General features: G+C 37.0%; 2 protein-coding genes across 2 annotated transcripts; both read right to left on the bottom strand.

The window, feature by feature from the left end:
• Positions 1-3629: 3629 nt before the first annotated feature.
• On the bottom strand, positions 3630-11254 carry tm2d2 (TM2 domain containing 2). The gene is made up of 4 exons (XM_033972740.2): positions 10889-11254; positions 10197-10284; positions 9962-10077; positions 3630-4596 (listed from the first exon to the last, which is right to left on the bottom strand). Exons 1-4 carry the CDS (start codon positions 11161-11163, stop codon positions 4383-4385), a joined length of 693 nt encoding a protein of 230 aa, XP_033828631.1. The 5' UTR covers positions 11164-11254; the 3' UTR covers positions 3630-4382.
• Positions 11255-11743: 489 nt separating this feature from the next.
• On the bottom strand, positions 11744-20271 carry LOC117376302 (T-box transcription factor TBX2-like). The gene is made up of 7 exons (XM_033972737.2): positions 19799-20271; positions 18939-19206; positions 17918-18064; positions 17618-17694; positions 16526-16623; positions 13855-14168; positions 11744-12802 (listed from the first exon to the last, which is right to left on the bottom strand). Exons 1-7 carry the CDS (start codon positions 20056-20058, stop codon positions 12467-12469), a joined length of 1500 nt encoding a protein of 499 aa, XP_033828628.1. The 5' UTR covers positions 20059-20271; the 3' UTR covers positions 11744-12466.
• Positions 20272-22389: the final 2118 nt, after the last annotated feature.

The raw sequence follows: 22389 nt of genomic DNA, 5'->3' as shown, positions 1-22389 counted from the left end.
TTTATATTTTACATTCAAATGCTCAAAGTATCCACCCTTTGTTTTGTTGACAGTGCTGCAAATCTTTGGCCTTTTCTCAATGACCTTTATGGTGAAATTACCTGAAATGGTTTTCAACGAATATCAATAGTCAGAAGCAGTGATACAAGCAAAAATCATCTATCATCTAAATTATCTGTTACTTTGACTGTATTGTTTGTTTAATCCTTTACATATGTGTCATTTATAGTTTTGATGTCTTCAGTGAGAATCTCCAATACCAATATGTGCATCTTTAAGCTGAAAAGACATATTGTTTCCAAAGTCGTTCACCTGGTCAGTTTGCATTTATGGTCATTCAAATGTATGCAGTTGCCCATACAGTGTTTTTAAGTCAAAATTGATACTTTTCCAACATTTCTTACATTGACAATTTGCAATTTACCTTTTAACTAATGTCACGATACTTTTCAAAATTTCAAACTCCATTTCGATACTAAGGAATAGACTTGATACTCAATACCAAGATGATAATAAAAACGCTTTATTTAGACAACAGAATGTAAATATCAACATTAAATGGTAGTACTTTCTTTTATATTCCTATGAGACCTTATCCTCCTGAGACCTGGCATCCTCATCTGTGGACAACACATTTTGGATTGTTTAGGCCACAGTGCAAATTTTTAGAAGAACAGCAACAAGAACATGTTCAATTTGGAATATTTTTAAGAGTTTAGAATATTTATTTTTTTGTTTATTTATATTTTATTTTTTTATTTAATTATTTTATTTTTTATTTGTTTTTATTATTTTTTTTATTGTATTTTTATTCTTTTATTTTTTTTAATTACTTTTTTTTATTATTATTTTATTTGATTAAAGCTCGGGTCTCAGGAGGTTATATCTGTGTAATTCCTCAGTGGTCCATGTGTGTATACCAGTCTATGTGTCTTATGCTTGTTCTGATGCAGCTCAAGATCATTCTAAAGCTATTCAGGAAAGGTTCATTTCTGTCCTGTGAATGTGACTGTTTTAGATACTTGCTCAATTGAGTATCCAGTTTTGATACTAGTTTTAGTGTCATTGTAAACGGTTGCATATTTATACAGCGCTTTTCCACCTCCAAGCTCTTGAAGTGTGTCCAAAGCGCTTTACATCAGGGAACCACTCACCCAAACATTCATACACCAGTGTACACAGACACAGGGGGCACGATGAGTCAAGTGTCTTGCCCCAGGACACAACAACAGCATTCATATGTAAGAGCTGGAATCGCACCGCCAACATGTCCGCTCTACCAATGATATTTATGTCAAAAGTGGGATTTGAACCACTAACCTAATCGATACTGACCCTCTGTCGCCCCAGTATGGATTAGTATCTTATTTTCTATACTTTTGTCAACCCTAATTTTAACTCACTGAAATCTTTTGCCCATTTCTCCCACTTTTATCACTTCAAATCAGATGAAGAAATTGAATGTTGAAGAATACCTCCCACCCAATGAAAGATTCCACGATAAAGAATTTACGTGGCTCTTTTGAATAGCCATTGTTCTGCGTTCTTATCTCTAAAACAAAACTTTGCCAGACTGTCTCGATGTCTTTGCAATTAAAGTTAGTCACCGGATCATTTGATAAAGATCTGATTGATGCGTTTTTATGTTAGCTCCTGTTTCAGCCCTTATTTTGTCCCGTTCTCATTGAAAATTCCCAGGTATCAGCTTTAAGATTTTGAGTGATGACATTTGCAAGTGACAAAACACGATACTAGCAAAAAATACAAAGTTTAATCATGAACTCGTGGTTGATAAAGGTTCAAAAGAAACTAGTTTGTTACGACTGCAGACAAAAGATGATGTAAATGTCAGAGATCATTTTAACGGTTATAACTTGTATAGTTACTTCCCTGACAACAATTTTTGGGTGGGGGTAATATGCACAATTGAATTTTTGGAGCTTTCTACCATGTTATAATGGTCTCCCCTCATCAAAAACATGCCTGAAGAGTTTTCCGATGTCATCCAAGCATGTTTGAGTATTTAAACAATCTCTCTGGGGCCCTATTTGAATCCTCCTTATGGTTGGCTGTGAGATTCTGTCCGACGCTCCACCCACAAGCCTATGTCACCCATGCTCCCACACGACAATTCTCCATAAATAGAGAAAAGCATGACACAAAACTGTATGCAACAACTTCACACACCTGATGTGATGTGCTGTAGTTTAATTCGTGGAACGCACACCGTGATGTGCTGTGATAGCGCTCTGAAGGGGGAGTGTCTTAGTACAGAGAGCAAAGGGAGGGGAGACTCAAAAGAGCGTCAAAAACAAAAGGGAAATTTATGAAACATGTTAATACATTGTTTTTGGCAAATATAGCATTCAAAAACGTAAAAGGTAACATGGTGAGCTAAATATGTTATGTAGTTTTAATGTAGTTATGGTCTAGTCTGTTAATGGCTCACAGTTTTGTCAAGATTTGAGCAAATAATGGCTGTCCAATTTGTCAACTAAAACTTTCATATATTTAGTCCTTCAGTTTAAAATATGTTTTAATGCCACTGCTGTATCTTTTATACAATTATGGGTGTCTTTGATGCTCAAAAGTCTATTGGAAAAACTTGCATTCTTGCTGCGATTGGGCTCGACTCACCAGATGTAACCTATTCAGAATTTCAGAGTGATAAAAAATTACCTCCGTTGCCATGGCAATTTACAATTATATATTTTGAATGGTCAAAAGTGCTCAAAATGTTGCCGAAAACCATTATAACTTGCTGTGGTGGCGTCAACCCGGCTTGTCTCCATGGAAATCTCGAAAAATTTACTTTCAATGTTGACGCAAAAGAATGAAAAGACTACTGGACTAGAAACTCATCACGCCATTACCAGTTCAGAGTAGAGAAATTCAAAAATCAGTAGTCAACCTCACTGTGTAATTGAATGGACTTTTGACTTTTCTCATTTTTATTCTCAAACTGGAGAAATTTCATGTGATTAAGTCAAATCAGCTCGGGCTCGGTCTGTCCCTGAAGAAGTCCCCTGGAGGTCCCCTGGGTCCCCTTTGCACGGAGCCACTCTAAACTGTGCAGATTAAAAGCTGAGAGAGGCAGAAGCTAGGTCCCAGCAGTCGTCCCAGAGATGCTATGCTATCTGACTGACAAGCAGGTATAGGCCCAGGTAATGTATGCCAAATGTTACACCGACGTAGCTTTTAACACAGTAACTACGGTACTTGGGTTAGCATTAGGGGCTGTAGAGCTGTGGATATACTGTGATACTAATAGATAGATAGTGTCCAGGAGTTTTTTGTTTTTTTTTTTGTTTGGTTTTTTTTGCATATTTAAGAGATTATTTTGTGACAGAAGTACAATTTTGTTCCTTGATTAATGAAACGATCTGCCGTACATTTTACATATTCATAGTTGTGATGAGTAAAATCTCTTCCTTAATTATTATGTTAAAATGTAGTTAGTTTACTTTAAAAAAAAAAAAAAAGTGATATAATGCAGAATATAAAGAAATATATAATAAGCCATATTGTCATTTTATTGCATCATGAGCTTTGCATTTTGTATCAAATCATGAGGGACCCTGTGATTCCCAGGCAGTGACGGTGGTGTAGTGGAGAATTTAACCACCAATCAAAGGATAACCAGGTCAAATCTTACAGAGTGAAGAGTGTTATTACAGAAAATGTTGTATTTATTTATGTTTCTGAAGTGGGTAAAAGAGCACCTAACTGTTTATTAACAAAAAAATACAGTATTTAAAACGGGATTAAATGAAAGTTGATGAGATAACGTTCTTACATTTACAGCAATGAACAAGTGGTTAAAAAAATCCTTTATAGTTGAACTAGTAAATTATAATTATATTCGAACGACAAGATATCACAATCCAGTAGACCTGTATTGACTTAGGGCACAGCAAATGGATGACAAAATAACCACAAAACAATATATACAGTATAATACAGTATATCCCAATATCTTACATATATCTTTAAAGGTGCACTGTGTAACTTTCCTTGTGGAGGTTGCGCCACCCGCTTGTCTCCATGGAGATGTTATTGCTTTACCTGAAATATCTCACAGTACAGTGTTATCGGGGCACGTTACAGGTCAGAGCTATGGATGTTTTTCACGGTATTCATTTGTAGCCATAAAACCACCTGTTGAATAAATGCAAGCTGGATACGCTTAATTCCATACTGCGGAACATTCTAGACTAGCAGGTAGAGGACCCCACACCGGAAAAAGTTACCTATTGCACATGTGTATGATATGTGGTTATTCTTCAGATAGTCCGTCATAAATAGTCCTTGTCCTGTATTTACAGTATAAACCTCATCAGTAAACTCAAATCCTTGAACTCTTTGCGTACTTTTCAGTGTACTTAGTAGTAGGTGCACCAGTTGCTGTAGTCACTGGGCATGAGACCTCCAGTGATGAGCAGGATGAGGTCCACAAACCACCAGATGCCCAGACCTCCCAAGGTCAGCAGCTTCCCCACAGCAGTGCCAGTGTGACCCAGGCAGAAGCGGTCCACTCCAAAGCAGCCCAAGAAGAAGGAGTACAGGAGCGTGGTGATGAAGTAGTGACCCGTGTACCTGGGAATGACACGGCAGAGATCAACGCTGCGTTCGTGTGAGCTCGGAAACTTGGAAGATCAGAGAATTTCAACGCGTGTTTCATTCTCTTATTTATTTATCTTAGCCCATGTTAAACAATGTTGTATATGTAGAAAAAGGTTTAATGGCATTGCCCTGCTTCAGTAGTACTTTCAATATTATCGTTTATTGTGATATTTTTCTGTATCAATATATTGCACTTCTAAATTTGTTATAGTGAAAAGCCTATTTTGCATTGATTACATAATACAGGGCTTATGTTACTATGAACAGACCTAAACTGTCATATTTTTTACTGTTTTACATTTTATTATAGGTTAATAGTTGACAATTGTGATTTTTTAAATTATTTTTTTATTACTGGTTACCCAACTATTACCCAAGCCATTTTTTCCTAACCATACAAGGAACTGTATGCATGTTGATTGTTGTTGTGTCCCCAGATATGATGTGTAACATACTACAACATTTATAGCCAAAGCTTTTTGCAATTTGCAATGTCCATCCCTAGAATGGCTTTTACGAAAGGCAAAAAAAACACATAGGGTTCACGTTATAATTTGACAATATACATAGGCACATACACGTCCTCACTGATGGTTTATTAGTGATGCAGCTCAGGGAGTGAATTCTGGAGGTTAGGAGCTTTCATATGAGACATGCTCTGTCCATTTAATGCAAAAACATGCATACGTGTCCTCTATCTGCAGGTTTAAGCACCATTCAAGCAACATTCTGCAAACTACAGAAAATGGTCAAAACTGTAAAGATTATATTCAGTGTGATCATATTTAACCCATAACCCATTATGAATGAGACAAAACAAACTATTGCATAACGTCACTGATTTCAAAGCAGTGAGCGCTGCATGGCCCTGTGTTAACCTCTGCTCCCTGTGACTGCAGTGAGCTGCCTTTCTTACATTTTAAATGCAATTTCCAATGAAACAAAGTGGGAAAAATATAAACCTATTTTCTTCCAAACAAATCAATTTGAACTTAAATTCGATTAAGTTCAAATTGATTTGAACTTAGCCCTAGTAGTACCTTAAATAAACAATAAGAGTTCAGGATACACACAGAGTTAGTTAGGAGCAGTTAAAGGAACTAACATTAACTATACATTACTCAATCTTAATCATAGCCTTGTTCCTAACCTTTAATACTTTGACCAATCACAGCAGACATCCTTCCAGAGCCTTCTATCTAGCAGCTTTATACCAAAATGGTTGCTACACTTAACCTCTTAAAGAAAATTGCCTCTCCAACAACAACATTGATCTACACATAATAAGCCATCTTTGTCATGTCTGTCAACCCAACATTAACCCTTTCTTTAACCATGTGTCACTCGTCACTGGCACTATACATCCGGCCCCTCTCCCTCACCTCTATGCCTTTTCATTACAGATTAACCTTGTGAACTGACAGCTTTAGTGATGCCAAGCGACAACACATGAGAAATTTGTCTGGATCTAGTGACACTCCATATATGCAAGCAAACACTGCCCCCTGGTGGATATGGGAGGAATGTGGTCTAATCAAATGCAATGCTAAAGTCATTTCTTTTCTTTCGTTAGCGAACAGATAAGGATTCAATTAAAATGTGTGGATGGTGGTTTAGATTAAATGTAGTTTCAAAGGTACATTTTACTAATAAGATAAAGGGAATACAAAATAATGAAGAAATCATCATTTGGATAGACTAGCAGTAGCAGTAGTAGCAGTAGCACTAGTCACAGTTGTAGTAGCAGCAGTAATAGTAGTCTTCTTACAATTGCTAAACGATTACTTAACTATTGTTCAGTTACTAAATGAATACTATTAATAGTCTCTGCTCTAAAATGTGAATAGAAATGTGTTTTAGCTAAATCATGAACAAATTCAACATAAGGTATTATAATGGTATATATGGAGGACAAGATAAGATAATCTTTTATTGTCTCTGTGAGAGAAAGTTGTCTTTGTTCATATTCTGCTTGTGTCTGCTCTATAGTTATAATCTATAACCACTGTGGAGCATTATGTTATAATTTGCACATTTTAAATTATAACATTAATCTAAAAAGACTTAAAAAAATAAAAAAATAAATAAAAGAAACATGTCCCCTGACTTTCACGTTAGAAAATTGCACAATGGGAGCTGACATCGCTGTAAACATCGTCACAACAAAGAGCTGTGCAGCCGTGCAGCTGTCAGTCCCTCCTATGGAGGGCTGCATTTGTACCAAAATGACTATGTGTCACTGACGAATCCTATGCGCGTCACCTTTTAAGAAAATAAAATGGGAAAACAAAATAAAAACAGACCAGTGGCCGTATGCTGGTGGTGGTGAAAACTAGGGATGGGACAACAAACAATATCGTTTATTGTGATAAAAAAGGTAGACAATAATGGCTTGTGAGACATTTTATATAATCATGATAATCCCCATTATATCACCAGAATGTGCAGGAAAAATGACTTATTCATAATGTTTTCTTCTAGATCATTGGTGCTTTCACCTAACAAAGTACAATTCTATCCAGCCATCCATCCATCCATCCATCCATTCATTCCATTTCATTTTCTCTTATCCGGGGCCGGGTCGCGGGGGCAGCAGTCTCTCATATCAATAATGTTTTTACCCGTCAGCAACATTAGTAATTGTCATGATATAATCGTTAATCGCAATTATTTTGGCCATGATAACTGTGACACCAAATTTCAGTATCATCCTGTGCCTAGTGAAAACAAGTGTTAATCGGCAAAATGGCGTCTTGAAAATAAACAATTAAAGATTACTCAAACATGAACAAATGACTCCACATAAAACTTCAAGTGAGTAAATGGTGAGAGGAAACAACTATAACATGGTTAAAAGCTCTGAAAAGTCGATTTTTTAGAATGGGTCTGCTTTAACACAGAGCTCACACAAACAACATCCACCACTGAACATAAATATATAAGGGACCAAGACTAACCACGAGCGATACACAATCAGAGAACCTTCAAGTCTCTTTATGCAGGCAAGCATGTCACACAGTCTTATGTTCTGTTAATAATTATACATTCTCCAAAGCACTGGTGCCACAAATTCACTTTAATAATCTGGTGACAAACATACATAACACTTGCATCTGTTTTTAATATTTTGTTTTGTTTGTTTTTGTGTGTATTTTTCTGTAATTTAAACAGGGCGCTCATGAAAAGGAGAGTCTGAGTGCTCTCATTGGGCTCTCCCTGTAGAAATAAAGATAAATTAAATGAAAATAAATGAAATGACAGCCTGATTGCACATTCCCTTGACCCATGCGCAGGTTTGATTGCAGTTTGATAAAAAAATATTTATTTGAAAAGTAAGCTGAATTATTTAAAATATCTGACATCTGCACTTGTCTAAAGACTAACTGCCGGAGTGGACTCGGGATGGGGGTGGACTTGTGCTCCTTACAAAGAGACACATTGATCGGAGTGACCAGGACCAAACCAGGACTAAACCTGGGAAGCAGCTGGATTATTTAAAATATTTACTGCACAAACTTCTATGGCAACCTGAAAGTCTTAAATGTACTGTACCTGATTTTTCTACTTGCATTTGTTCAAAATTTGTCCATGCATATTGTACTGTAAGCAGCTCTAGAGGTCAAAACAAGTCAGCTGTGTACTGTCTGCATCTAGTTAGAATTGTTTTATCGTCCGAGTATCTGGAAGTGCACGGTAGCATGCAAGTTATTGTTAGGTTTACTGTGATGGCAAAACTACGCTCTGGTTCCAGAGTTGTGACAGTGCTTACAAACTCATCACGGTGAATCATTAGGATGTTCGGAATGCATAAAATAGGTGAGGACTAACTTCATACAGTCATGCATGCATCATTTAAAACTCAGTATGGGTTAACAACTGCTTGTCTTTCAGTCTAGTAGCTGACAGCAACACTTGTCCAAAACCTAATTGCCGGCGTGGACTTGGGATGGGGGCGGACTTGTGCTCCTTACAAAAAGACACATATTGATCGGGGTGACTGGGTGCCCTTTCCCGTGGCGTGCGCATCATTCTGACTGCTGCTTGTCTAATGAGCGGACCTCCAGGCTCACTCCACCCCAACACAGCTCACACAGAGCATCATTGATTTAGGAGGGAGTGACCTTTTGTACTACCGGCCAGGTCATTTCAGGTTACTCGCAGCATATTCTTAGCTAACTTTAAAACTATGTGATATTATTGGCCTTCAGTCGAGCAAAATATAACTGTAATGCAAACTTTTGCATTGTACCAGCCAAAAATTGCTGACGTCTATCCAATTTAGTGAATCTTCTTAAACATATTTCTGCACAAAAGGTATACATATGATTGAAAATTGAATTCTGTCGACTGGGCTATAGATTTTAAGAGTGAATATGTTTTTCCACTCATCCAGGTAATGTATCCATTGTTAATAATATTTGTCCAGCTGACAGAATTCTATTTTCTTTTGTGATGGAAGCTTTCCATACATTACTGGAATTACACCTTTGAAAAATTTACATTATAATAAAATGTAAGCACCTAAATGCACACTTATGTCGCAGGAGCTACATAGACCATGGTCCTTTGCTCCATTTCAGTGCAGTCAACATGAACAAGCTACTTTAACTTCTTCATCAACACTGAGACAGTTAAATTATCATATTCGTCCCACTAGTGAATACCACAAAATACAGTATAAATGTTTTCATTAAAGCTGTTACAAATTGTTTTGGATTTACTTACCAACAGTGCAAGGTAAACTGAATTCACAATGTAAGATTTTATCGTTTCATCATAGATTTTCATCTAACCAAACACATACGGAAAACACTGAGAAATTGCTTGTTTAAGTCTTTGTATTAAGAGTGATGTTAATTCAGTATTTGCTTTTCCAGTGTCTTGTATGTGTTTAGAGAGCAGTGAGCTAGTCTGAAAAAGACAAAATCAGGACTAGAATCATAAGACTTAATCAAGGCTTAATCAAGGCTTAATCAAGACTTAACCAGGACTTAAACAGGATTTAGCTACTAGGTATAGGTCTAGTAAGGAGCAGCAGACAGCAGACAAAATAGCCTCAGCCAAAAACAACATATTTCAATGATAAACTAATTTCTGCCATCTGTTTTGTATTTGTTTGCATATTTGGCAACACAATTCCAACATTGTTGCCATTTATACACTGGTGAAAGAAAGTTCAACAATATGTCCCCACAGAAACACAGATCAGGTCAAGTCAAACACCACAGCACTGAGTGAATTCTACTAAATTATCAGGCTTGAATTGTAAAATAATTCATTTACAATTCTCAAACACTGCCCTGCCTTAGTAATAAACCTGTATCATTCAAAAACTTACTTGATGCAGGGGACATGTCCTCGGAGGAACTCTCTGGGTCCGGCACACTCAATGTCATCTAGAGCCATGCAGATCACCGGAGTGTGGTTCACCTCCTTCTCAGTCTGACCTCCCCACTGGACAAGAAGAGAGACAAGCTACATCAACTGCAATTCAGAATGGTCAAAAGTGTAATTTAAAAGGTGTTCAGAGAGGATATAGACAGGATAGAGCACACAATAGAGTACAAAGTTACCCCGACACAGCCATGGCCCAGTTCCTGTAGAGCTGTGTAGTTCCCTGCGTGGTCCACTGGGTCCTGGCAGTAGATGAACTCCTCAGGGCTATGGTACAAGAATAGTAAAAGTGTAACATATATTTATTCTGTGACTTCAAAACCTAGTGCTCTCATTAAGTTTAGTCAGGGATTTAAACATGTAGTGGAAAAAGCACAATATTTCTTTATATGTAACATGTGGAGGGGAAAAAAAAAACCTAATAGCAATATTTATGTATGGAAACTAGCTTAAGTTACATTAAAAGAGTTAAAACTAGTGTATTTACAGCACTTATTTTATATATATTTTGATGTTTACAAGAACATCACATTAAATGAGTCTCACTATTAGCCTGTTTGTACATCTGAATCAATGTTTCATCCATAATTAATTATATTTAACGTAAATACTAGATGTAGTGCAGTGCAGGACAAAACTGGACCTTAATTCTGATTATCTTAATGAGAACTCGTAATAACAGCACGATGATTGTTTATAGAAATCAATGTTTATGTAATCACGGTGTAATTAATTAAAAAATGTCCTTCTTCTTATTGACCAATTTTGATCTCTCTTTTCCTCACAATGAACAGCCCATTTCAGAGCTAATGCTAACTGCTAACATTAGACTTAAACTGCATTAGACTGGACTGTTGCGGACGTTACTCACAGATAACTGCAGAGGACCACGGGGGACGGGGGCTTATACTCGTACTCCGCTTGGGTCGTGTTCTCCGTGGGAATCTCGTATTGGATCACCACGGAGGGCTGCTCGCTGAACGGCAGCATCGTAGCCGTGTGCCCCGCTGTGGAGGTGGAGGTCTGGGTCTCTGCTGCTGTGGTGGTGGAGTTTTGTGAGTGAATCCCATCTAAACATTGTAACAAAATGACGGTCAAGAGCAGAAGGAACTGTCCGCCCAGGAGGATGTAGTTTAGAGAAATCATTTTCAGCCTTAAATCAAAGCAGTTCGGATGGATAAAGAGCCGATCATGGCTGAAGGGTTTATTTTGGTGGTAGACGTCTCGAGTTTATGACGCAATCAGCATGCGCCAATGACATTTACAGTTTTGCTTTTACTGACACCTAGTGGACTATTTCCTCTGAATTACACACTTATGTTAATAATATAATCATATAATACAATTTTTTGAAAGATTACATTACTTTAATTGTTGTTGGTTTTTTTGCTAGGCTTTTTTTGCATGTCAAAGGAAAGTTGATTTATTTTATTCAGTCATTTATTCAATAAATGGCAACAAAAAATGGTAGAAAACAACCTATGTAAATTGACTTTATCCAAAAATATGGCTACATTACATATTAGATCATTTGATTTTATAACTTAATAACAAATATGTAAATGTACAGAAATATTGTACTATCATAAATTGCTTCAGTATTTCATTGGTAAGATTAAATCCACTTTCTATATTTCGATTAATTGAACACACAATGTAGTACAATTATATATGCAATTTCACATTTTATTTTGTATCTACATAAACACCACAAAAACAGAACATTGGGCATTTTAATTGTATTCACTAACCAATTAACCATTTTATATATTTATTTGTCATACAGTAATGTGATGTGGATTTTTTTTTTTTCCTCAAAAGTGCTATCAAGTTGAAGAAGTTTTGACACATCTCATGCAGGTACAGTTTAAAGTGCATATGACAGGTTTTTATGTTTTTCTAATTCTGATGTGGAGTGGATAGTACTTGTGGTAAATATTCATCATAGTTTTACAAGAGTTTGTGGGGGAAAAAGAACAGAAAATACAGGAAGTAGCTCTGACCTAAAACGGAATCTAACTATGTCATCATCACCGAAAATTTACGCACAAGGAACCCATTTTCCTGACACATTAAATATTGATTTAAAGGTTGTCATTGATTGTCATTTAATTTTATTAGTAAACACATAACTATCATGCAATTTAGACATATTTTGGGTTTTGTTAACATTATGGTTGCCAAGTAAAAGTTGCGAAATTACCTCTACGTATGTCATATTTGCTATCTGTGTCCAACCAGAAAGTAAAATTATATAGCAAATTGATTTTATTTTATTTATTTTTTAAATGAAAAAACATTTTATATTTAAGATTTTTTTATTTTATTTTATTTTTTTTGTAAAATCTTAAATATAATGATGTAACTATGGTTTGGTGAAATTAGTAATCTCTGTCATATGCACTTTAAGTTTCATTCCCGTTAGTAATAAATTACAATTCCCATAGATTTAACCATCGTGTACATTCTTTTGTCCACAGTCCATCTGTGTATCTTTCTCTTCTGTCTCTCTCCCTTGTGTTTTACAGGCATGGGGCATTAACGGATCTGTTGACAAGTATTTGAAGACACCATCAGCCGTGTCGCAGGCGGCAGAAGTTACAGAAGACCCTGATGGAGACATGGGCTGTAGAGGTGAGCAGAAGTCCCAGCCGTGAATGCTCTGATCGTATTTTAAATCCGCCGTGGGTCTGGGGGGAGGGAGGAGGTAGTGAGCGGGGGCAGTGCACAGGCCGGGGTAAGGGTAAAACACGAAGCTGCCGAAGTGGGACAAGTTCAACAGGTCCTATAAGAGATATAAAAAAGAGAATAAAATATTTTAGATAAACAATATAATTAAATAAAAGTTGATAAAGTTTTTTGTTTTTTATCTTTTTAAATTGTAAATTTAGGCTAAAATATACAACTCTCTCAATACTATATTTTTGCTAAACAAGACTCATGTATTTAATTAAATGTTATTTTAGCTCAAATTAGTTGGTGGTTTCCAGATTCTGCAATGTGATGATGTCATGATGTTCCCAGATGGCGGCAAGAGACAATTTTCCCCACGGATTGCATTGTATTTTGCCATGAAATAACCAAAAGGTAAATTCACAAATGTTGAACCTGATCATTTCTAGTAATGGCTACATCCAAGAACTCACTATATTACAACAAAAATGCATTTTCACAACATTAGATTTAGCTGCCCTTCATCTGTATTACATATAATTGGCTTGTAGAATGTTTTGATATCGTCTGAAACTCAGCAATACAATAATAGAGGAGAGGATACAAGTTTCCATAAAGATAGTTCAATGAAAAAAATGTTAAAAATGAATCATAAATATCACTCAAGTGTATAATTTTGAATGTGCTTTTTGTCTTTGCAAATTGTATTACATCTAACCTACAAAATGCAAATCTCTGTTTGCTACATTTACACATTTATTTCTTAAAATAGAAACTAAACCAGATTTATATTATCTGCATAAACGATCACATCACGTGAACAATTACAGACATCATTTCTATGCGATTTCTCATTTCTCACTTGACATTGCTCATCTCAGACATAAAAATTACATTGAAATAGAAACTGTAATTTGAACTTCTGCATAATGTAAGCTATCAAATTATAATTAAAACTGTGGCCAGTATATTGAATATGCTACACATGTTGTGTGTTGTGTGTATGTTTTGTACAAATATGCTACATATAAACAGTATTTACAGAGTTTTGAGTGAACTATTCTCCCCATAAAATCGTACATTTCTACCATAGTCCTTTTCAATCATTTCTATTGAGAAACATGCTATTACATTGTCTGTGCACAAGTTTGTGGCCTACCTTACCTGTACAAACATATGCTGCTGTAGGCTGATGGGAATGGGATAGCCTCCTAGTGTCCCTAATGCACAGTGCATATCCAAAGCCCGACACCCCACCCATGGGCCCCCCAGCTGAGGTCCACAGCCGCCCTGGTCCTGGGTGTGCCTGTGGGTGTCTGGTGCTGGGTACACGCAGCGTGGAAGTCCAGCTGTTTGAGAATCGTTTGTGATACTTTGTTTCTGTGGACAAACTGAAGATGATCGTGCAGTCAAATCCTTCCACTCCGGTCGGGTTTGGGGCGTTTCCTCCATGTTGTCACTGTCACTTTCATGGCCATCTAAAACGTTAAGAATTTAACTATAATGAAACACTGTAAAATGCGCCAAGACACACATCTAGTTGTGAGAGAGAAAACTATAGCCTACATGTAGTTTAACTGACCCTAATCACAATGCATAACTCAATCACAAATAATTCACAATAAAATACATTTAATGGGCTTCCAGCTCCTGCCAGAGCATTCTGTTGTTGTGTCCTCGGGCAGGACATTTCACCTGAGTGCAGTGGTGTAGTTATGTGGTGGCATGGTGCCCCTGTGGTCGAGTGTGGTTGAATGAAACACACATTTCTGCAGTATTACTAACACAGAGGCTTTTCTTGCACTGGCCATGGGCGCATACATAACAGCGCTCTATTCCACATTACACCTCGCATTCTCTCTAAAAACCTTTGCCCTGTCAGTCACTTTTAACTCGGTCTAGCCTTATTCAAGTTCTGTCAGTTGCCGTAAAATTGAAGTGATGCATCTGATCACTCTACAATGTGTAGATGGCTAAGATCACTAAAGTCTGCTTCAGTCATTGGCTATTACAGGGCAAAATCAACTAAAATAATGAACTTCTAAACCATGAAAGGATGAGGGACTCAGAGTCAGGATGCAGTGATACAACACATCTGTATGAGCACATCCAGGTCCAACAGCACAAAATATCACATACATGCCTCACAAAGGACTTCAGCTTAACCGCTGACATTAAACCACTGCACTTAGTGCGTTATTGTTAGTCTTATTGATCCCTGTCTTGTCACAGAGTCGTAGAGTTGCTCTCTGCTCTCCCTGTTCAGTGAGACACTGCGTTTCTTCCACAAATACAATCCACAGTAAATATGTCCAACTCTTTTCTGTTGACAAGTTCTACTTTTCATTTTAGAGAATAATAAACAAGACAGTGACAGTATGTGTGTAACATAAGCAGCATTACTTTGAATTGTTTTGGGAAGCTCAGAGAGCACATGTCACATCACGTGCACAGCTCCTCACGTGTCCAGGCACAGGGCTGTTTACTACTGATCCTGGGTCAGTTTCATTCTTTAGCAGAGAAAATAAAGTGCACTGGAAATAAAGAGGGTCGGTCTGACTCCAGATCAGATTAACAGAGAATCGCAGCAGAGAGGAAATAAATAATTAAACAAAAGTTTATCCGGCTCACTGAGATGATTGTATGTTTATCATTGACGGGGGCAAATTGCTGAGTTAAAAATCTTCCTAATTTTTTTCTCAATTACACACAATTGTGTTTTTGCCTCTATTTTTTTTTCTGGAATTCTCTTACACATAAACTGTGGTGCAGCCATTTAATTGTTCTTATTACTATTGATGTGTATATATTTATTTGTTTAGATACATATATTGCTAAAGATTGCATAATGTGTCTTCAGTTACATTTGTTGTTCAATTAATATTATTGCTCATTATTATTGCCATTAAATTGTATTCATATTTGAGTGCCACCAAAGAAACTTAACTGGCTCTTGCTGCTTCCCCTCCGGAAAAAAAAAAAAAAATCCTAGCTACGCCCCATGTGAGTGAATAATGGGGGATAAAGTGGCTCGCTTTCGTCGGTCTACCCCAGGGCAGCTGTAGCAACAGTAGCAACCACCTAATGTTAATATTTACTTCTATAATATGATATTTATCTAAAAGGCTGCTATAATAAGGGACACGCGGACTGACTGTTGAGCAATGCCAGCCAGGTTGGAGCAGCATTGCTTAACCCCAAAGGTATGCACTGATAGTGATACGATCTGCGATGATCCCAAATAATTTGCTGGATGGATTTAGGCAATGGATGTTGGTTCAGTCAGTATCCTTGTTGGGATTATAACTTTTTGTAATAGGAATACTTACTAGCCAGAACATCTCATAATGTTTTGTTTGTTTTTTTTATAGATAGCTGTTGTATTGTTAACAGCAGTTCCATGACAGGTCAGACTGTATATTTTACTAAAACTTAAGTTAATATAATTCTATTTAAGATTTTACAAAAACTCCATAACCATTATCTACCAACCATAAAAAGGGCCAACACGTGTCTAAATTGCATTAATAGACTGAGAGAAATGTTATTTAAATTCATGCTTAAACAGACAGAAAATAGTGTTTCCTGAGCATAAATTGTCTCTGCATGTTGATGGATTTTTTTGTGTTGATCCATAGGTAGAGGTATTTCATTTAAGAACTCGGTGCTTCCTGTACATTTTTGCCACTTAACTGTTGTAAAGCGATGCTACATATCACCGTAGGTACTATCTCACCAAACCAAGTAGAAAAACATAAAAATAAATCTTATTGTAAAAATGTGTTAGGTTTTTGCTACAACATTACGTGACAAAAGTGGAGCCATGCTTCTGTACCTGATGACTTGGAGTTATCAGAGTGCAGTAGGGTCCTTGGATCCTGGCTGTCGCTCGCCCTCAGCTCTTTGCACTGCTCTGAGACATGTGGCAGTTTCCTGTTAAACACAAGAAGGGAAAACTATCCACTCACATTCACTTCTCACAAGCTGATTTATGGAAAAGCTCACAACATCAACAGCTTTAGGCACTATGGCAACAATTGAAGAGAAAATAAAATACTAAGTGAAGTTTTAATGGTGAACTAAGTAACTTTCCTAGTGGCAGAATATGCTTAATGGGGATGTTATAGCTTTGCCTGAAATGTTCCGCAATGTGGCATTAGGCATATCTATATTGTTGTTTTTTTTCTGAATTACTGTTGTTCTGATTGTTCAAAAAAAAACTCTTGAAAATTAAGTATAGCAGGGTCGCCTCTCTACAGATAAGACTTGTAACTTGGCCTAGTGACGTTACTTCCTTGTCTTTATACAGACAGATAAGTTTAGTCCGCTACATTTTTGAAAAGGACTGAAAAGTGAAAGTATCTTTTACTATAGTTAGTTTGACACCTGCTGAAGAAGCTGAGGGTTTATTTTTAACACGTTCATAATTTGAGCAAAACAAAATATACAAATAAAATCAGTTAGGAAAAAAATATTGATTAAATTGTTTCTGTTGAACAAAATTCTACAAAATCTTGATCAACATTTGATGCTTTACTAGTTCTCAAAATCTGCGCAAAATACTGTTACTTTTTATTCTTGCAGTAGATTTTTAAACATGCACTTTAATACTTTTACTTAAGTAACTTTTTTCATGTGATACTTTTACTTGCGTATTTTTGCTCCAGTATCTGCACTTCTATCTATACAAAACTGAGTACTTCTTCCACCACTGGTAAATACACAGATAGATATAAAAATAAAAATAAAAATAAAAATAAAAATAAAAATAAAAATAAAAATAAAAATAAAAATAAAAATAAAAATAAAAATAAAAATAAATAAGATATGTTGGGGATAAGACAATTAAACATTTTCTAACTTTATAACTAGCAAAATGAAGCACTTTGCATATAGAATACATCACACTGAAATTCACATGTCTCACCTCTTTTCTCGTCTCCCGTTTCCTGTGTCTCGGAATCCCTTTGCAAATGGATTATTGTCTATTTTCAGCTGCGTTATCTGCGACACAATATGAAGAAGACACATAGATTTTTACATATTTACTTGTTACCTCTTACTAAAACAGCATCTTTCATCATTCTTAAAGCCACTGTTATTACAGTTACCCCATGGTTCAGTTGCAATTCATCTTTCGGTGTTACTATTACTAATCTTCCATTACACTCCCTCATGTATAAAATAATGTATATGCATAGAATGTACATATTGTCAAGTTTCATACCTTGTCATTCTGGTAGGCGGTGACTGCGATGAACTGTGTCTCTGTGAACACGTAGGTCCTAAAGGTGCTGTACGGGAGCTTCAGGACGTCATTGGCCTTCACGATGTGGAATCTGGGCTGGTACTTGTGCATGGAGTTCAGTATGGTCTATGAGAGGAAAACAGTTAAACAAATAATTTTAATTTTATGATGATTATTTACACTTTGATTTGTTTGTATTGTGATTTGAATGCCTCTCTTATTCTGTAAAGCACTTTGAATTACTTTGTGTAGGAATTGTGCTGTAAGCCATAAGTTGCATGTGTTTTGTGTGTTTTGTTATGCTATATATTTTGTGTTTTAGTAACTTTCTCATGTAGATCTTAAACTTAAAATGGAAAATACATAAAACCCGTCACCCTAGTAGTTTTATTACTCATGTTTGAACGACTCCAGTGATGATATATGGCCTTAAAAACTGCATCGAGTTTCTACCTGTGATGCAACAATCCTAGAAAAACTCGAGCCATGTTTTCTGTGATAACTCAGGGGGAATGGACATATTGCGCAACCCCCATCCAACAAGCGTAAATTAAAGAGGAGGTATAATATTCCTATGGGGTATTAACTGCTAACACATAACATATTTAGATCACCATGTTACTTTTTATTGTTTATGATATATTTGCTGAAAACAAGGTATGTTTTTGATGAAGGAACATTGTTATAACATGGTTAAAAAAGGCTCAAAAATTTTGTACAATATGTGTCATAAACTGCAAATTTCATCAAACATCACTGTTTTACAAAATCTTTAAAATATATTAACCACACTATTTTTTTACTATTATTAACTACAATTGATTTGGCAATTCCTACAAAAATAAATAAGTCAATACTGATGCTAAAAAAAAAGGGTTTTGCTTTTTAAACTTACAATATTAAATTTGTTATCTTCAGTCTCAAATTACGCAGCCTGATTACTCATTTAAAAATCACTACAATTCAAAAACACTACAAACTAAAGACAAAAGTGACTCACAAATCCGTGCTTGTCGGAGATGTTGTTGGTGAGTTTGACTTTGTGAAAGTTGATGACTTTGTTCATCCACTGCTGTCCGGTTGAGGGACTGTCCGGGTGGATGTACATGCGTTTGGGCAGCTCGGGGTCGGCCTGCCCCGCCACAGTCCAGCGGCCTTGGTGGAACTTGTAGCGGCTCTCGTCTGCTGCCACTATGTCCAACAGAACCATGTACTTGGATTTAGGTTCCAGACCTGAGCATCGCAGTCTGAGTGGGGGGAACATGCGTCTGGGAAAAATCAGGTTAATATAGTTATGTATGTACAAAAGTGGTTCATATTGTTGTCATTGTTCAAACAGTAGGCTAAGCTTGCTGAAAACAAAGAGACAATATGATGTTGGGGTTTTTTGTAGTTTTTTTTTTTTTTTGTTTTTTTTTGGGGGTTGTTTTTTTTGTATCTTAGCCCATTACAACTTCTATTCTAGATAAATATATATTTTTAAATGGTTATATAAATGTATTTCCCCTTGCTGCTCTTGTAACTGGCATTACACCCACTTCTTTACACAGTTAGTGACTGAAACACTTAATTTCCCCATTGTGGTTCAAATAAAGGTTCTTTACTTGTCTAAAATTATCAATATGCAAATTCATCACATCTGTTGGTGAAGATAGTGGGCCTCCCTTTTGCACCTTTACTATAGCTAAAACAGATTAACTTTGGAAGACTAAATGTTAGTTTTTATTTTCATATTTACAATATCATATTGTTAAAAAGAAGGAGTCATTTTTTAATTAAAGTTGGACTATAATGAGTAGGCCTATGTATTCTACTACATTTTTACGCAGGCAGAAAAAAAAAAAAAACACAGTGCAGTACCTTCCAGATTTTGTGATGACCATTTCTGTCCCACATTTGTGAAACTGCCTCCACAAGTCCCCGGCCTCTAGGTGAACTTGCGGCTCCTCTTCCTCCTGTTGACCGCATCTGTCCCCCAAACTCTCGGGGCGCCTGCACAAACTCGCGCGGTGCTCCATCCCTGACGCTCCGTGACGCGCCACTTTTCTGCCCGCACTTCGATCCGATCCAGCGGCCGCGGGGAACAGTGAAGACCCGGTCAGACGCCTATCTGGGTGCATTTTCTCTGCTTTGGAACGCCTGTGCTTGGTGGTATGGCTCAGACAAGTGCATTCCCAAAAACTTTTACGCACGAGTTAAAAGAGCTCCAAAGTTCGTCGTGACGCATCGAAGTGCATGGAAAGTTTGCATCGCACTTGAGTTCCGCTATGATCTCGCCTCCTGTAATGAAGTGTGGTGTGGTCAGTTGCTCTTTTGACACTTTGCTCTTCGCAGTTGCAGCTAGTGGTGGGCGGGACCTGTCTGGCCTCTCTCTGAAGTTAATGCGCAGTGGAGTGCTGTCGTGTTGATTGTCTTGTCCAAGCTATTAGTTCACTCAATTTTGCCTTTTATCTATAATAAGATTGAATGGCTAAACTGAGGTTAGACCAATGCTTAACCAGGGCTATAATTGACTTAAAGAGTCTGATTAAGCCCAAATGTTAACTGTGGACTAGGGCTTCTAGGGCTTACTTTGATCTAAAATGTAATAAGAAAAAAAATGTGAGACCTTTGTTTGAACGTTAGGTCTTGGGCTGTAGTCATTTAGTCGATTAATCGGTTGTTGGTGTCTTAGTCAACCAAAATTTGTATTAGGTTTACATGCCACAACAGCAGAAAAGTGAGAGATTTGGTATTTTATGTTAGTTATATGTAAAAAAGCAGATTAAACTCATGATTCACAAGTTTAAAGAGGGTGTATTATACTCCTACGCTAACACATAACATATTTAGATTACTATGTTACCTTTTACTGTGAAAATTCACCGAAAACATTAGCATGTTTTATAAGTTTCACTTTCATTTCTGATGTTTTTAGTTCCCCCTCCCTTTGCTCCTCTCGTTAAGCCACACCCCCTTCAAAGCCCTATCAGTCTGGGTCCGGGAGAGATAGCTAAAATACTCAAACATGCAAGGATGACATCTAAAATCTCATCACAAATAATCGTTTCAGTCCAATAAAAGCAGTAGGTCATTCCTGTTAGTGTGAGTGGGTGTCAAACCTAGTCAAATAATAATATGCATGTGTCTCTTTAACAGTGTAACTCAGCTTTTTATACCGGGGTGTGGTCCCCTGAGCCCCCGTCCCGGGACAGTCTGCAGCCTGAGCTTGTCCTGTCAGGCCAGCCATTGTCCCGTTGGGATTATAGGCTCAGGCTTTGGTTACAGCCAGGTTTTTATGGCTGAAAATCCCATAGCGATTCAGTGTTTCGCCGACAGGTTTAAGACATGTGACAGTGAGATATATGGAACTCTGAATGCTTTATTGGTTCAAACCATTCAAAACAGATTGTTCAATTGGTATGTCTTTACAAAATTACTAACTTTTTTCATTCGAGAAAAATCTTAGTTGTCATTACATAATAAAGTATATATAATTTTTGCTGTATATAGCTTTAAGAAATTGTGTTAATATTCAGTCATAAAGCTGGGATTGTTGTCAGCTAAAAGGATATAAAACTAAATGATGGAAATTTGTGAGTAAGGTTCCTCCATCCATTCATTTTCTTCCGCTTATCTGGGGCAGCAGTCTAAGCAGGGACTCCCAGACTTCCCATACTCTAGACACTTCCTCCAGCTCCTCCGATGACCCCAAGGTGTTCCCAGGCCAGCAGAGGGACATAGTCCCTCCAGTGTGTCGTGGGTTTTCCCCAGGGCCTGCTGCTGTTGGGACATGCTCCCCCAGGGGAGGTGTCCAGGAGGCATCCGGAACAGATGCCAGAGCCACCTCAGCTGGCTCTTCTTTATAAGGTTCAATATGTAGATTTTCTGTTTGGTTATTACTTCTGAAAGCAGGCCTCTGCCTTCTGTGTGAAATGATGACATCAATTTGTAGAATGTCATGATTCCTATTCTTGGGCTAGGTGGAGCCTTTCTGGAGTAGAATTTTCAGTACTAAAACTTCAAACTTGATTTCCATAAGGAAAGAGATCTATATCGATTTTAATATCACCACGATTTAATATGATATGATATTAGATTATTTTAAAACCATTGTGTTCTTAAGTATCAATACTTGAAAGAATATTTAGATTTTGTATTGATTAAATGGTTAATGGTCACATTTATGTTGAGCTTTTCTACCTTTAAGCTCAAGTTCACACTGTCACCAGTTAGGTCGACGTAAAAGAGCATTCGTTCCGAGAGCGGTGCTTGGGCTAGTGTCGCATTCTGGAACGCAGTAAATGTCCGGTCCGAGTGGCTTGAAACAGGGAGTCTCTGAGCGGCTCAGAGAGCCCCCCCACAGAGCCAATAACATGTGTGAGAGGACCTAAGACACTCTAAAAGCTTTACATCAACGAACCACTCACCCATTCACACATACACACACACATACACACTCATGCACCGTT

Source organism: Periophthalmus magnuspinnatus, chromosome 9 (genome assembly GCF_009829125.3).
Source record: "Periophthalmus magnuspinnatus isolate fPerMag1 chromosome 9, fPerMag1.2.pri, whole genome shotgun sequence".
Classification (NCBI taxonomy): Eukaryota; Metazoa; Chordata; class Actinopteri; order Gobiiformes; family Gobiidae; genus Periophthalmus; species Periophthalmus magnuspinnatus.
Note: the sequence above shows the minus strand (reverse complement) of the source record. Positions and strands in the feature narration are given on the sequence as shown.

Excerpts from the sequence above, each read along its gene's own strand:
- LOC117376302 (XM_033972737.2), bottom strand. The coding sequence starts at position 20,058 with ATGCACCCAGATAGGCGTCTGACCGGGTCTTCACTGTTCCCCGCGGCC. Across the intron at positions 19,207-19,798 it reads GTCATCACAAAATCTGGAAG|ACGCATGTTCCCCCCACTCA; the intron begins GTACTGCACTGT and ends GATTTTTCCCAG. Across the intron at positions 17,695-17,917 it reads CCGCCTACCAGAATGACAAG|ATAACGCAGCTGAAAATAGA; the intron begins GTATGAAACTTG and ends ATTGTGTCGCAG.
- tm2d2 (XM_033972740.2), bottom strand. The coding sequence starts at position 11,163 with ATGATTTCTCTAAACTACATCCTCCTGGGCGGACAGTTCCTTCTGCTC. Across the intron at positions 10,285-10,888 it reads GTGGTCCTCTGCAGTTATCT|CCCTGAGGAGTTCATCTACT; the intron begins GTGAGTAACGTC and ends CTTGTACCATAG. Across the intron at positions 10,078-10,196 it reads TGGGCCATGGCTGTGTCGGG|TGGGGAGGTCAGACTGAGAA; the intron begins GTAACTTTGTAC and ends CTTCTTGTCCAG.